Source organism: Bufo gargarizans, chromosome 5 (genome assembly GCF_014858855.1).
Source record: "Bufo gargarizans isolate SCDJY-AF-19 chromosome 5, ASM1485885v1, whole genome shotgun sequence".
NCBI lineage: Eukaryota > Metazoa > Chordata > Amphibia > Anura > Bufonidae > Bufo > Bufo gargarizans.
The window spans coordinates 147,634,223-147,649,559 of NC_058084.1; the positions used below are offsets into that span (position 1 = coordinate 147,634,223).

General features: G+C 42.8%; 1 protein-coding gene across 4 annotated transcripts in view; it reads left to right on the top strand.

Moving 5' to 3' along the window:
* ANKRD12 (ankyrin repeat domain 12) overlaps window positions 1-9,180 on the top strand; it is a 111,759-nt gene extending 102,579 nt beyond the window's left edge. For all 4 annotated transcript variants that reach the window (XM_044295818.1, XM_044295820.1, XM_044295817.1 and 1 more), the window contains one exon: window positions 7,847-9,180. In XM_044295818.1, the coding sequence (XP_044151753.1) occupies window positions 7,847-8,032 (186 nt within the window). In that variant the 3' untranslated portion in view covers window positions 8,033-9,180. The remainder of the gene's footprint in view (window positions 1-7,846) is intronic.
* Window positions 9,181-15,337: the final 6,157 nt, after the last annotated feature.

A 15,337-nucleotide genomic window follows, 5' to 3' on the forward strand; every position in this document is an offset into this window, starting at 1 on the left:
GACGAACGATAAAGATTAGGTCTGGATGCATTCAGGAAAACTCGCACCATTTCGCAAACAATTGCAGTCAGTTTTGTCTGCGATTGCGTTCAGTGTTTAAGTTTTTTTGTGCGAGTGAAATGTGCATTGATGCGTTATTCGCGCGCGTGATAAAAAACTGAATGTTTACAAGCAACAATCTGTGAAAAACACACAGCATCCGCACTTGCTTGCGGATGTGATGCGTTTTTCACGTAGCCTCATTCACTTCTATATGGCCAGCATTGCGTGAAAAACTCTATATAGAACTTGCTGCGATTTTTCACGCAACGCACAAGTGATGCGTAAAAAACCGCTCATGTACACAACCCCATTGAAATTAATGGTTCCGGATTCCGTGCAGTCGCAATGCGTTCACATCACGCATTGCACCCGCGTGGAAAACTTGCTCGTGTGAAAGAGGCCTTATAGATTCAGTCTTAAAATTATACACCCCATATAAAAAATCTGGCAAGTCCCTTTTCAGTTTTCAAAGGCTGCCTTCCCTTCTGACAATTTATTCCCCTTAAAAGTGCCAGGTATGGGGTAAAATTAATGGTATGCGAGAGCACAACAGGTCACACCTGCAGTTTTTCTATTTGAGGGTAGAAACCGCCAACTTAGTCCCCCAGGCTACCCTGAAAGTATTGGAACAAGAATTTTGTGGGACCTATTAGCACCATTCCTGCATAAAGAGTACCACGCGCACAATGATAATTTTTACACTAGTGTACCCCTTTTTAAGTCCATCCATGCTGCACATGAGCTTGTGGGACAATACACAAAAACATAGTTGGATTCCCACAGCCACTGGAGTCCAAGCGTTTGGAGAAAGGAACATCCTTTCCGCTTGCGGGAGTAACCAGCTACTTGCAGTGAAGTGAAAGGACAGGAAGGATGCATACATGCTGACCACCATGCATGCAGACACCACAGTGACCGTTGGTGTCTGCATGCATGCAGAGAGAGGGGGGCTACTGCACCACAAACTGGTCTGTGTAACAGACTGTAATAAACTTATGGGAGGTGTAGACCTCTCGGAACAGGCTCTTTAACCCGATCTCGTGAAGCAGAAAACAGGCCCTGGTATAAAAAAGTAGCAATCTTTCCCATTTAGATTTCTACCTATAATTTGGTTTTATTTAATAGCCCAAAGAAAAAGGAAAAAGTGTGTTGTCATTAAGAGAAACAAAATGTGAGTCTTGCAGGTAGGATACCTTTTAATGACTAACAAAAATAGAAGTAATGTTGTTACATAGAGAGTTTTCAAGACAAGTCCCATCTCTTCATCAGGCATACTACAAGAATATGTGAAGAAACAGCTATATATATATATATATACAGTACAGACCAAAAGTTTGGACACACCTTCTCATTCAAAGAGTTTTCTTTATTTTCATGACTATGAAAATTGTAGATTCACACTGAAGGCATCAAAACTATGAATTAACACATGTGGAATTATATACATAATGAAAATGTCATATTCTAGGTTCTTCAAAGTAGCCACCTTTTGCTTTGATTACTGCTTTGCACACTCTTGGCATTCTCTTGATGAGCTTCAAGAGGTAGTCACCTGAAATGGTCTTCCAACAGTCTTGAAGGAGTTCCCAGAGATGCTTAGCACTTGTTGGCCCTTTTGCCTTCACTCACCCCAAACCATCTCGATTGGGTTCAGGTCCGGTGACTGCGGAGGCCAGGTCATCTGGCGCAGCACCCTATCACTCTCCTTCATGGTCAAATAGCCCTTAAACAGCCTGGTGGTGTGTTTGGGGTCATTTTCCTGTTGAAAAATAAATGATGGTCCAACTAAACTCAAACCGGATGGAATAGCATGCCGCTGCAAGATGCTGTGGTAGCCATGCTGGTTCAGTATGCCTTCAATTTTGAATAAATCCCCAACAGTGTCACCAGCAAAGCACCCCCACACCATCACACCTCCTCCTCCATGCTTCACGGTGGGAACCGGGCATGTAGAGTCCATCCGTTCACCTTTTCTGCGTCGCACAAAGACACGGTGGTTGGAACCAAAGATCTCACATTTGGACTCATCAGACCAAAGCACAGATTTCCACTGGTCTAATGTCCATTCCTTGTGTTCTTTAGCCCAAACAAGTCTCTTCTGCTTGTTGCCTGTCCTTAGCAGTGGTTTCCTAGCAGATATTCTACCATGAAGACCTGATTCACACAGTCTCCTCTTAACAGTTGTTCTAGAGATGTGTCTGCTGCTAGAACTCTGTGTGGCATTGACCTGGTCTCTAATCTGAGCTGCTGTTAACCTGCGATTTCTGAGGCTGGTGACTCGGATTAACTTATCCTCCGCAGCAGGTCTTCCTTTCCTGGGGCGGTCCGCATTGTGAGACAGTTTCTTTGTAGCGCTTGATGGTTTTTGTGACTGCACTTGGTGACACTTTCAAAGTTTTCCCAATTTTTCGGACTGAATGACCTTCATTTCTTAAAGTAATGATGGCCACTCGTTTTTCTTTACTTAGCTGCTTTTTTCTTGCCATAATACAAATTCTAACAGTCTATTCAGTAGGACTATCAGCTGTGTATCCACCTGACTTCTCCACAACGCAACTGATGGTCCCAACCCCATTTATAAGGCAAGAAATCCCACTTATTAAACCTGACAGGGCACACCTGTGAAGTGAAAACCATTTCAGGTGACTACCTCTTGAAGCTCATCAAGAGAATGCCAAGAGTGTGCAAAGCAGTAATCAAAGCAAAAGGTGGCTACTTTGAAGAACCTAGAATATGACATATTTTCAGTTGTTTCACACTTTTTTGTTATGTATATAATTCCACATGTGTTAATTCATAGTTTTGATGCCTTCAGTGTGAATCTACAATTTTCATAGTCATGAAAATAAAGAAAACTCTTTGAATGAGAAGGTGTGTCCAAACTTTTGGTCTGTACTGATGTATATATATCAGGGCTCGACAAATCCCAGGCGCCAGGTCGCCATGGCGACCAGGAATTTAGTCCTGGCGCTTGAGTATTTGTCAGCCCGTTTTCAAAGGTGCCCGGGCGATGGGTGCGGAGCTGCCGTTCTGCCCGGAGGCAGCACCGAGTCAGCTCGGTCACAGCACACAATAGCAGAGCCGCTGGCAGCAGGGAGGGGAGGGACTCTGGAGGAGTGTAATCTGATCCTAGAGTGGAAGCTGCTTCTGCCAGCCCCTCCCCTCCCCGCCCACCAACCAATCAGAGCTGAGGCAAGGCAAGCACCAGCAGCTCTGAGTCTGAGTCACTGACACAAGTACACGGAGTCTAAGAAAGAATCGAATGAGTCTCCGGTTAAAAGAATCTAAAGATCCAACTTAGTTAGTGACTCATTCGATTCTTTGAGTTAAAAAAAGAACTGACTCTAGAACAGTTTACACTGAGGCTGATGACCAGGCTGCAGCAGTGATAAGAGACAGGAGCAGAGAGATAAGAGAAGTGACAGAACAGAGTTTAGAATACAGTTTGAATTAACCCTTTAGGATCTAATTGGCTTCTCAAGGAGATATATATGTTAAAGGCATCCCTTCTTTTGTCTCATTCAGTAGCTATATAACCAAGGCTACTTTCACACTTGCGGCAGGACGGATCCGGCAGGCTGTTTACCCTGTCGGAGCGGAGCTCCGGCGCAGCACGGCAGTGCATGGCAAAAGGCCGCCGGACTAAAAGTCCTGCATGTCCAACTTTTTAGTCCAGCGGCCTCTCACCGCAAACTGCCGTGCTGCGCCGGAGCTCCACCCCCATCCCCATTATAGTCAATAATGTCCGGGGATGGAGCGGCGGTATATGTAACATGGTATACAGTATTATTGGGGGGGCGTCAATGGAGAAGTGGGGGGGAGCACTATGGGGGGCATCTACTGGGGGCTTTATGACGCGGCTCCGCCTGGCTCCTAACTTTTTTAGCTGGCTCCTAGATTCGTCGACAAAGGCCTCATTGAGTAGGCCGAAACGTTGCTGGGAATAAAGTTTTGGGGTCTTCACCCTGCCACCGAAATCTGGAAGTGCTGCCTCGTTCTTTGAAAAGTACATAACTTCTGTGAGGAATTGCACCCAGTGCACACTGTTTGACTGTGCTGCTGCGGTATTTGCTGTTTTTTTCATAGATATATAGATAGATAGAGATATATATATATATATATATATATATATATATATATATATATATATATATATATATATATATATATATATATATATATATATATGAAGGTACAAGGAATCATCGTGGATTATAGGTACGTGTCACAGAGGTTCCTGGCCTCGGTGGAGTAAGAGCCGTTTGTGTCAGCAGCAGTTGCTGTTTGACACCTTGGTACTTAGCATGGCTGTAATAGCTGATCCAGGACAGCTCTTACTGGGAGTAGTCAAAGTGCTGGGTGGGTGACTACTCCCCACGTTCCAGGCCGGGTTTTGCCAGGCATAAAAACCAGCCAGCACTGCCAGGTGGAGAGGATTACCTCTGTCTGACAGTGGAGCTCACGAGATCTATGTGCTAAGATCTGAGGCTTGTGCTGGTCAGGAGAGCGGAGACCCATGTGTCAGGGGAATAGGCAGTCTAAAGCCTGTATTTGAACTTTCTGAGGCAGAACTGCCACCAAGGTGACTTTTTTGTTTTATTAACTTTCTATTGTGTGTGAAGTAACACCAATGCTGCAAAAGTGACGTTTTGTTTTTGGCATCATGTGTGAATAAACACTGAAATTTGAATTACGAACTTGTATTTTGCCTCTGTACTGCGCCCGCTTATCCTAACTACCAGAGCAAATCCCCACAATATATACAGGTCCTTCTCAAAAAATTAGCATATTGTGATAAAGTTCATTATTTTCTGTAATGTACTGATAAACATTAGACTTTCATATATTTTAGATTCATTACACACCAACTGAAGTAGTTCAAGCCTTTTATTGTTTTAATATTGATGATTTTGGCATACAGCTCATGAAAACCCAAATTTCCCATCTAAAAAAATTAGCATATTTCATCCGACCAATAAAAGAAAAGTGTTTTTAATACAAAAAAAGTCAACCTTCAAATAATTATGTTCAGTTATGCACTCAATACTTGGTCGGGAATTCTTTTGCAGAAATGACTGCTTCAATGCGGCGTGGCATGGAGGCAATCAGCCTGTGGCACTGCTGAGGTGTTATGGAGGCCCAGGATGCTTCGATAGCGGCCTTAAGCTCATCCAGAGTGTTGGGTCTTGCGTCTCTCAACTTTCTCTTCCTAATATCCCACAGATTCTCTATGGGGTTCAGGTCAGGAGAGTTGGCAGGCCAATTGAGCACAGTAATACCATGGTCAGTAAACCAGTTACCAGTGGTTTTGGCGCTGTGAGCAGGTGCCAGGTCGTGCTGAAAAATGACATCTTCATCTCCATAAAGCTTTTCAGCAGATGAAAGCATGAAGTGCTCCAAAATCTCCTGATAGCTAGCTGCATTGACCCTGCCCTTGATAAAACACAGTGGACCAACACCAGCAGCTGACATGGCACCCCAGACCATCACTGACTGTGGGTACTTGACACTGGACTTCAGGTATTTTGGCATTTCCCTCTCCCCAGTCTTCCTCCAGACTCTGGCACCTTGATTTCCGAATGACATGCAACAGTCCAGTGCTGCTTCTCTGTAGCCCAGGTCAGGCGCTTCTGCCGCTGTTTCTGGTTCAAAAGTGGCTTGGCCTGGGGAATGCGGCACCTGTAGCCCATTTCCTGCACACGCCTGTACACGGTGGCTCTGGATGTTTCTACTCCAGACTCAGTCCACTGCTTCCGCAGGTCCCCCAAGGTCTGGAATCGGTCCTTCTCCACAATCTTCCTCAGGGTCCGGTCACCTCTTCTCGTTGTGCAGCGTTTCCTGCCACACTTTTTCCTTCCCACTGAGGTGCCTTGATACAGCACTCTGGGAACAGCCTATTCGTTCAGAAATGTCTTTCTGTGTCTTACCCTCTTGCTTGAGGGTGTCAATGATGGCCTTCTGGACAGCAGTCAGGTCGGCAGTCTTACCCATGATTGCGGTTTTGAGTAATGAACCAGGCTGGGAGTTTTTAAAAGCCTCAGGAATCTTTTGCAGGTGTTTAGAGTAAATTAGTTGATTCAGATGATTAGGTTAATAGCTCGTTTAGAGAACCTTTTCATGATATGCTAATTTTTTGAGATAGGAATTTGGGGTTTTCATGAGCTGTATGCCAAAATCATCAATATTAAAACAATAAAAGGCTTGATCTACTTCAGTTGGTTTGTAATGAATCTAAAATTTATGAAAGTCTAATGTTTATCAGTACATTACAGAAAATAATGAACTTTATCACAATATGCTAATTTTTTTAGAAGGACCTGTATATTATATGTATATGAAATATATAGAACAAGAAAACTTAGACTAAAACCTTCAGAATCACAGGTGCATATCCATGAAGCAAACATAATTACAAAAAACAAAATGGCTGCACACTGTTATATATACAAACAATAGAGCTAAGAAATGGGGGTCATTCTAGATAAAAGTGGTACAATACCGACTATAAATGAGTATAAATGAATAATGGAAGCTCACGGATATGCACCTGTGATTCTGAAGGTTTTAGCCTGAACTGATCAGGCATATCCCCATGCATTCCGAATGGAGAGCAATTCAGTTTCAGGATGTCAGTTCAATCTTTTTGACTGATCAGGCAAAAGAGAAAACCATAGCATGATACGGTTTTATCTCCGGCAAAAAAAAACTGAAGACTTTCCTGAATTTTTTTCCATAGGAATGTATTAGTGCCTGATCCAGCATTCAAAATGCCGTATCCATCCATCCGGCATTGGTGAAAAAAATAAATGCTGTATCCGTTTTGCCGGATGACACCGAAAAGACGGATCCGGCATTTCAATGCATTTTTCTGACCAGGCATTTTTAAGACTAAACAGTATCCTGATCGGTCTTACTAATGCCATCAGTTGGCATACGTTTTGCAGGACCCGCAGGCAGTTCCGGCGACGGAACTGCTTGCCGGATCACTCTGCCGCAAGTGTGAAAGTAGCCTTATTTTGTTTGAGATCTAGTTTTTAAAATGTGGATTTTTTTATCATTCAGGCTGCTCAGTGCCTCCACAAGTGTGCAATGGGGCCTGAAACATTTTCACTTTGTCTTCTGAAAGCCACTGAGTGCTTCTCTAAGTGTGGGCCCTGTTGTGTGTCGGGGCATAATGGGGATGTTTCTGAAGACAGGAGAAACAGAGTGATACATTTAGGGGTTTTCTTCGTTTTCATGTGCCCTGTGTAAAAAAACTGTTTTTAAAATGACACATGTAAAAAAAAAAAAAATTATTTTTTTATTTTTTTACCTGCTTAGTATGTATTTCTTCAAAAACCTGTGATTTCAAAATACTCACTGCACCCCTAGATGAATACCTTAAGGGGTCTAGTTTTCAAAATGGGGTCATTTCTAGAGGGTATTTACAAGTGTACAACATTTTCAAGCAAAATTTGTGTTTTTAAAGCCACTGGGTGCTCCTTTATATTGGTGCTTTGCTGGGTGTCAAGACATAATATTTAGGGCCACAATGGGGATATTTCTGAAGACAGAAGAAACAGGTTTATACATTTTGGGATGTTATTTTTGTTTTTTCATGTGCTCTGTACCATATCTCTGCACTATTTTTCTGGCATAGAAAAGTTGCAGATTTTGCCACGTGTGCGTCTTTTTAGCTTTTTCTGATACTCTCGATACTTCTCCAAAAAGTATATCCAAAATGTCACAAGTTTTTTGTTTTTTTTTGCTTTGACAAAAAATGAGTAAGATCAACTAACTGTGTTCCCATGTGTTTTGTCTGCAGACATGTTTACTGATGAGGCAGCAGCATGAAGCGGCGGCGCTCAACGCAGTTCAGAGGTTAGAGTGGCAGCTCAAACTACAAGAACTGGATCCAGCCACATACAAATCTGTCAGCATTTATGAGATTCAGGAATTCTACGTTCCACTTGTGGAGGTCAACGATGACTTTGAACTGACTCCTATATGATGTTGTCATACTTTCTCCGTAGACTGCACTTCTGCATGCTGCGCTGCAGACAAACCGTTTGGTAACTATGGGGAGGGCACAGCCTCTGTGAGGAATACTTGCACTGTTTCTTAAGAGGGAATGTCTTGAAGACATCCAAGCGCACACCGTACTCTGGGTTTTTCAGGAACACGTGGATTAGGATGTGCATATAGAAGTTATTTTATATAAATATATTTAATCATAGGAAAAAAATTGCATTTTACTACAGTAATTTCACTGTCGGCAGCAAAACGGAAGCAAATGGCTCAGGAAGTTGCTTCAGGAGTGTAGCCAGAAGCTTGAGGTGACATTCGCTTAGAGGGCTAGCCACGTTTTGGTACCTGTCTTTTGCACACCAATGCATTACAGATCACTGGAGAGCTTTTCCAACGAGTGCCATAGGGATCTTAATAAACGTGCAATGCAGGAACACCCCGTTCCGACAGCAGCAAGGGTTAATGTTCCATCTAATGCCCAGGATATGATATGAAGAAGTGTAATGCAGTGAAACACATGAAAAGCTCTGAACTGATCGCATCTTAGGAAGATAATGTGTGAAATTCAAACAAATGTAAAATTGTCTTATTTTAAATAACTTATTTTATATGTGTATATATTTCTGTGCATTTGTATATAGTATTGTAATTAATAATCCCGCGCTGTACAAAGATAGATATTTTATGTGGAAACTTGCGTTGCGTCTGATGTTTTAATGGACCAAAGTTGTCGTCTTTAGGTTTTGTTTTTCCGTGTAACGTATTGTAGTTGTACGTGTTTCAGTAAGGCATGTTCATAGCCTTGGAAAGGTTTATGGAGAAGAGGTATTGCATGCACCACTCACTTCAACACATCCAATACCATTTAATACTTGGCTAGCTAGCTGCCGATAACCTTTATCATACGCAGATTATTTTTTTGTTCAAATCGAAAAAAAATCTACAAAAAAAAATTTACTTGTTAGACGTCAGACTCAGATGAGCCTATTTTTAAAGAAAAAAAAAAACACAAAAACCTTTGAATGAAAGCTCTAAAATTGTAAATGTTCTATTTTAATATTTACATAAATTTGTATATATCTATGTAAATATATTGTTTTAATAAATTTTATTGGTCCTGTTCAGAAAGCACGTGGACAATGTGTACATTTCTTTTACAATAAATTATTACATGATCATTTTCTTATCTTAAGTAAAAGTGACCTGAACCTTGCAGCCCTGATTTAGACCGGCCTATAGGTAATTAAAATGTACAAGGAATATGGGCAAGTGTAAGAGAAGGACTGGGAAAGCATGGCTGCATTCTTCCAGAAACTCCACCGCACCTGTCTATGGGCTGTATCAGGTATTCGCTGGTTGATTGTCCGTTCAGTTGTTGCTCAGAATTCAACCTACTGCTATTGAATGTTGGATTCTTGAATGATTGCCAATATCGGGGAGCAATAAAGTTACTAGTTTCATGTTTTGCTGCCACAGACGCCCACCTCCATTTAACTTAAATTGGAGATCCTATATTAATTGTAACCCCTTCCAAGCACAGCCATTTTCAGTTTTTTCTTATTTGATTTTTTTTTATTCCCATCCTTCTAAGAACCATAACGTTTACATTATTTTTACATAATTTTTATTGTACTGTATAATAGCACCATTTAATATTCCATATGATGTAGTGGGAAGTATAAATGGGGGTAGAATTGGGGGAAAAATGCAAACCGACATTGTTTTATGGGTTTCCTTTTTTTATGGTGTTCACTAAGCCATTCAAATTACATGTTCAGTTTATTCTGTTGGTGATTACGATACTGAGTTTATATACTGTAGTTTTAATACATAAAAAAAAATGGGGGGGGGGGGAATTGCCATATTCACCTATTTTAATTTTTAAAAATATTTCAGTCTATAGGGCTGATTATTTTATATTTTTTAGATATTTACTGATATAAATTGTATAATTTATTGAAAACAACTATTACATGAGGTCTGTATTCCAAATAGCCTAAAAAAATAAATAAATAAATATTCAGATCACAAGTGGCTCCAATTTGCGTGAATTTCATCACTGCCACTCATAATGTAAAATATCCCTGGTGTAGGCGAGTCCAAGTTGACAGAAGGCGAGGAAACACAAGCCACAAGTAGGCAGTGTCAAAAGAAGTAGGCGGGCCAACAATACTGTAGTGTTTCACAAAATACTGTCCCAACAAAACCAAATACCACAGTGCAGCATAAAACACTGCCCTATCTCCATACTGAGAATGGTGACACAGTTGAATTCAATAGGGCGGCTGCTGGCCAGGTGCATAAGTACCTGATTCTCCTGGAAATTTCACTGTAGGGTATATGGCCAGTCCGCCCATTACTCTCAGACCTGGATCAAGGAATCATTGAGCTCCTGGACAGTCTATGGAGCTACATGGCAGCATCAGATGCACTGCTATATAATGTTCCAGAGGTTATCAGTTGGATTCAGGTCTGGGGAAAATGAGGGCCACTCTACAGCATTATTGCCTTCATCATCATACCTACATAATCTGGCCGTATGAGGTTAGTCATTGTTCTGTACTAGGAGGAACCCAGAGCCCACCCATTTAAGGTCTAACAGTGTCTCTGAGAATTTGATCATGGTACCATTGGCTGTCATATGGTGGTTTGTGCGACCCTCCAAGGATGTGACTTTTCAGACCATTATTGACCCACCGCCAAATTGGTCATGCTGGATAATATTGCAGGCAGAATAATGTTTACCATGACATCTCTAGACTCTTTCATGTATGTAACATGCTCAGGGTGAACTTGCACTCATAAATAGAAAAATAAGGTGCCAGTGGCAAACCTGCCAATTCTGGTGAATGCCAATAGGTCCCACTACAAGACATCGGGCTACCTGCCACTCTCACAGAGTCTGTTTCTGACAGTTTGATCAGGAAAACATGCAGACATTAGCCTACTGGAGGTCACTACTGGCGGTACTCCTCCATAGACAAAGGAGCAGATACTGTACTGATGCTGGGTTGATATTCTTCTGCGGCCCTGGCCAGCTCTCTGCCTGTAACAGCTCTTGTCCTGGGTGAGCTCCTGCTCTTGAGACTGCTGGGGGACCCAGCAAACTTTCTTATGACTGCACATATGGATGTGCCATCCTGGAGTACCAGGACTCCCTGTGCAACCTAATTGGGCTGTAGGTACCACCTAATGCTATAAATCAAAAGCCCAAACGGGGGCAAAAAGGAAGATAAATCTAACTTTTAATGAATACAATAAAATATCTGGCTAATACAAGCCATCAAAAAAGACAAAACACATAAACGGCAAGTATTAAAATCCGATATTGGAACTGTAGGGCACCTGAAGTCCTATAGCATATACAGGCAAGCAAGATACGTAATAAAAAAGGAACAGTCTTACAAGTTTGAAGGGGTGCGGTTGAGGACAATCAGGTATCCCTCAAGAAACCCTGAAACATAGTTTTCTAGTCAGACCGGGTCATGGAGGACTATAAGTGACTGTGCAAGACGCTCAGTGCAGATAGGACAGGAACAACTATCCCTAGAAACCCCTAAATCACAGGAAGGGGGCTGGGTAACCCTATCTACCTACATAGAGCACCCGCCCCGAAAGGGGCGACCCTGTCCGGATACCTGTCCCTAGTCCAGACAGAATCCCTGATAAATCCTATAGGATAGTTCCTGACGTGCCACGTTTCATACAATACTCATCAGAAGAATTATTCCCAGGGCTTGATAAGAATGGACAACAATTCCTAAAAATAAAAATAATGTGGTCTTAGGAGAACATCAAGGAACAGAGGGAAGAAAACAACCAGGGCAAAAATTATAATTCACAAAGAGGCCTACCTAATGGTCATTGGACCAAGGAGAATGCCATGGGGTACGGAACTACCAATGTGCTGATGCCACACAAAAGAAGAACCCACAGTCCGTGTGGGAAGTCTTGTCTAATGGTGCCAGGTATAGTGGTTTGACGCTGGTTTTTAAAGGCCGCGTCATGCGCCGAATGCCCTAAGGTCTTCCTATGCTGGTCACATGACCGCAACGTCGGCAGAAACTGGAACAGACGCAACGCCACTAGGACGTAGCGCCAATTCCCGCAAAATCTGGTGTCGGGTCTCATGGACCGGAAGCCATACTCAGAGGGCCAGAGCACACAATGCCTAGCAACGATGACGCTCCAGATAGGTAGTGCCAGTATAGCTGCGAGGGGCAGTAAGTATAAACCAAACCTAGGTACACCTGAACTTAAAGCAAAAGGGCTTGTTGACAGGGACACCGAGAAAATTGAAGCAAAACAAAAGGTTGGAGGACGATTTCAGTAAATAGAAAAGAGAGAAAAAGGTATTGACTGACTGGTGTGCTAATACAGTAGCCAGCTACAAGAGGGGGGAATATAATTGGGGGATATGGACAGGAGGAGAGTGGTGACAGAAAAAACAGAGAGAGGAATGTATAAGGACAAGAGGGAAATGGACTACATCTAGCAGCTGAAATTCAGCTGCTCATTCAGTCCAAGTGGGGCCACAGTTTTTAGTTAGTAGATCCAGCGAACTTCCCTCTGCAGAATGTTCCTGTCCCAGTCGCCTCCTCTCACGGGTGGGTTAATCCTATCAATGCCCATAAAAGTAATTCGAGCTCTACCATTGTGTAGATTATGGACATATTTGGCAACTGGTGTGTCCTTGTTAGGCTACTTTCACACCTGCGTTCGGTGCGGATCCGTCTTGCATCTACACAGACGGATCCGCACCGATAATGCAAACGCTTGTATCCGTTCATAACAGATCAGTTTGCATTATTCATAAAAATAAATAAAAGTTTAAGTCAAAACGGATACGTCTTGACTTACATTGAAAGTCAAAGGGGGACGGATCCGTTTTCAATTGCACCATAATGTGTCAGTTAAAATTGATCCGTCCCCGTTGACTTACATTGTAAGTCAGGACGGATCCGTTTGGCTCTGCATCGTCAGGCGGACACCAAAACGCTGCAAGCTGCGTTTTAGTCTCCGCCTCAAAAGCGGAATACAGGAGCAACGGAGACCAAACGCAGCCAAATTGATGCATTCTTAACGGATCCTTATCCATTCAGAATGCATTGTGGCTGAACTGATCCGCTTTTGGCCGCTTGTGAGAGCCCTGAAGCGGATATCAGAAGCGGACCCAGAAACGCCAGTGTAAAAGTAACCTTATTAGTGATGTCATTTAAGTGCTCACCCACCTGCCTCCGAAATTCCTGAATCGTCTTCCAAATGTACTCTTTACCACTGATCTGAATGCCATTCTAAGGACTTTGTCAGGATAGCCCCACTTTCTAAACCTTTGTCGCAAGTCTGCAGCCTGAGAAATAAATTGCTTTTTAGTGGAACAATTCCTTCTGAGACCCAGGTATTGCCCTTTAGGAATACCTCTTCTGAGTTAGAGTGGGTGTCCACTCTCCCATCTCAGAAGAGAGTTGGTCGAATTGGGTTTCCTATATACTGAGGAGTCTAATTCACCCCTCCTCATTTTTAGAGATGCAAACATCAAGGAAGGCTATAGACACCAGATCTGACTCGCAGGTGAACCGCAGACCTATCCGATTGTTATTAAGCCTCCTAACAAAAGTCTCGAAGGCCAGCTTAGTTCCATTCCAGATTATTTAAATATCATCAATGTACTGTACCCACAGCCCAATCGAGTCCATAGGTCCGACGCCTTCTTCAACAAAGACTGACGTAGCTTCCCACCAGCCCAGGAACAGATTAGCATACGCTGGGGGACAAGGGCTCCCCATCGTAGTGCCCCTGAGCTGGTGGTAAAGCTTGTTGTTGAATAGGAATACGTTCCTAGTCAGGGTGAACTCCAGAATGCAAAGGACGAACCGGCTGTGGGCACGGTACTGACAACCTCTGGTTTGTAAGAAATAGTCTACAGCAGGCATGTCCAAACTGCGGCCCTCCAGCTGTTGCAAAACTACAACTCCCAGCATGCCCTAATAGCTGTAAGCTACCCAGGCATGCTGGGAGTTGTAGTTTTGCAACAGCTGGAGGGCCGCAGTTTGGACATGCCTGGTCTACAGCCTGGATGCCTAGATCTTGTGGAATGCTGGAATACAGTGCTTCCACATCGATACTGGCAAGCAAGCTATCCGCCTCCATGTGAACCCCCTCAAGACACCTCAATAACTCGGTGGTATCCCAAGTGAAGGAAGATAAAGAAGTAACAAATGGGGCTAAGATTTGGTCAATATATATCCCCAGATTTTGGCAAAGGTTGCCTACTCTGGAAACATTAGGGCGGCCCTTAAGGGGTGAAACCCCCTTGTGCAACTTAGGCAAACAGTAAAAGGTGGACATCCGCGGAAAAGTAGGAAACAAAAAGTCATATTTGTCCTGTGTAATGAGCTGCTGTTGCTTAGCATCTTCCAGAATACCTCTGAGTTCTTGTTTGTAACCCTCCAACGGGTTATCTGACAAGCTATCATAACTATCACGATCTTTCAGAAGAGACTCGCACATGATCTTATACTGGTCACCATCCATCACTACAGTCTTTCCACCTTTATCAGATGGCTTAATAACCACTGAATGGTCTTGCTCAAGGCAGGACATGGCATTATTCATGGCAGGATCACAATTAAGGTGGTGGGAAGAGAAGTTTAATTCCTCAATCTGGGCAGTCACTAGGTCAAGAAATACATCAGTGCAGGAGATTCCTACGATAAGAGGTGGCATCTTAGTGCTTCTGAGTTCTCCTTGGTCCAATGACCATTAGGTAGGCCTCATGATTTATTAATTATTTTTGCCCTGGTTGTTTTCTTCCCTCTATTTCTTGATTTTCTCCTAAGACTGATGAGTATTGAATGAAACGTGGCACGTCAGGAATTATCCTATACAGTTTTCTAGGGATTCCGTCCGGACTAGGGACAGGTATCTGGACAGGTTCGCCCCTTTCGGAGCGGGTGATTTGTGTAGGTAGGTAGAGTAACCCCAGCCCCCCTCCCGTGATTTAGGAGTTTCTAGGGATAGTTGTTCCCATCCTATCTGCACTGAGCATCTTTCACAGTCACTTATAGTCCTCCACGACCCTGTCAACTAGAAAACTATGTTTCGGTTTCTTGAGGGATACCTGATCATCCTCAACTACAGCCCTTCAAACTGGTAAGACTGTTCCTTTTTTATTACTTATCTTGCCTGTATATGCTATAAGACTTCAGGTGCCCAGCAGTTCTAGTATCGGATTTTAATACTTGGCATTTATGTGTATTGTCTTTTTTGCTGGTATTACCCAGATATT